The sequence below is a fragment of the Tupaia chinensis genome, unplaced genomic scaffold, assembly GCF_000334495.1.
Source record: "Tupaia chinensis unplaced genomic scaffold, TupChi_1.0 Scaffold143602_1, whole genome shotgun sequence".
NCBI classification, from domain to species: Eukaryota; Metazoa; Chordata; class Mammalia; order Scandentia; family Tupaiidae; genus Tupaia; species Tupaia belangeri.
In genome coordinates this window covers 579,328-580,713 of record NW_006203448.1, presented here as the reverse complement: position 1 = coordinate 580,713, position 1,386 = coordinate 579,328, and the positions used below count along the sequence as shown (strand labels likewise).

At 65.6% G+C, this 1,386-nt stretch overlaps 1 protein-coding gene across 2 annotated transcripts in view; it reads left to right on the top strand.

Annotated features, from left to right (window-relative positions):
- Positions 1 to 17: 17 nt before the first annotated feature.
- The window catches only part of DBH (dopamine beta-hydroxylase), a 20,859-nt gene continuing 19,490 nt past the window's right edge, over positions 18 to 1,386 (top strand). For both annotated transcript variants that reach the window (XM_006164267.3, XM_027766652.1), the window contains exon 1: positions 18 to 337. In XM_006164267.3, the coding sequence (XP_006164329.1) occupies positions 41 to 337 (297 nt within the window). In that variant the 5' untranslated portion in view covers positions 18 to 40. The remainder of the gene's footprint in view (positions 338 to 1,386) is intronic.

Sequence of the window (1,386 nt, the reverse complement as noted above, 5' to 3'; positions counted from 1 at the left end):
GGCCCGCGTCGGCGGCTGGCCCAGCCTCTCCGGCTTCAACATGCGTGAGGCCGCGTCCATCTACTGCACAGTGGTGGCCTGCTACCTGGTCATCCTGCTGGCCGTGCTGCAGGGCTTGGCGACCCCTGAGAGCCCCTTCCCCTACCACATCCCGCTGGACCCCAAGGGGACGCTGGAGCTCTCGTGGAACGTCAGCTACGCCCAGGAAGACATCCACTTCCAGCTCCGCGTGCATGGGCTCAGGGCTGGGGTCCTGTTCGGGATGTCGGACCGCGGGGAGCTGGAGAATGCCGACCTCGTTGTGCTCTGGACCGACGGCGACACGGCCTACTTCGCGGTAAGCCCTTCCCCAGCCTCCCGCCCTCACCTCACCCGGTCCCCAGTCTCCTTAGCCTGGCAAAGGACAGCCTTCTGCTATTGATGCATGCCCGTGTTCACTCTGCTCTGAGCCAGGCCTGCCCCACGTGTGGGCACCATGGGCCCGGCGACGTCAGGACACGGCGAGACTGAGGTGCTGAGGTCTTGGGCCGCACGCCCCAACGACAGGTCCCAGCCACGCACGCGACTGCACACCCCAGCCACCTGAGTGCAGACCCGCGGCCCCCAGCACCACCCAGCACCACCCCAGGGCTCACCGTGGCTTATACGGCCAGGCATGGCGCAGGGCGCAAACCTGTGCTTGTACAGGCTGGTGAGCTGAATGGCGGGCAGCCACCCCTGGGGGGAACAGCCCTCCAGAGCCGAGCCCAGGCAGGGTGGGCTCCCGACTCCTTTCTTTTGAAGTTCCCCTGCCCTCCTGCCTTCAGTGTGGAGGCAGAGTTCTCCTCCCAACAGTCGGAGCCCTGGGGCCCTCACCAGGCTGCAGGAACCGTGGAGGAGAGAGCCCCTGTCAGCCCGCCGCCCCTCCCACTTTCCTTCCCACAAGGAGCTGATGAAGACGGCCCGGGGGCTCCAGGCTCCTCTCTGGACAGAGGTCCCCTCCTTCAGCTCCAGCCAGTGGGGCAGCCCTGCAGGCATGTGGTGCTGGAGTTAGGAGAAGGAGTCAGAGCTATGAGTCAGTTGGCTCGCCAGCCCTGTTGGCACTGACTCTGGCGTGGAGGTCGTGGGTGGAGGCCCACGACTCAGCCAGGCAGGTGCTTCACCCATTTGACAGGGGGGCACTGAGGCCAGGTGAACCACCGCCATCTGCTTGGGACCATCTGGGCAGTGCCCTCCGGGGTGTGCTGCCTTCCAAGCGCTGGGCACTCAGCAGCTAAGGGAGTCGCAACCAAGAAAGCCCAGTTCCTTGGGAACCAGCAGTTAGCGTAATGGCTATGTTGCTGGACTCCCACGTAGTCAACCGCGGTTCGCGTCCTGGACCCCGTGGCCTAAAACTCCCGCCCGGCT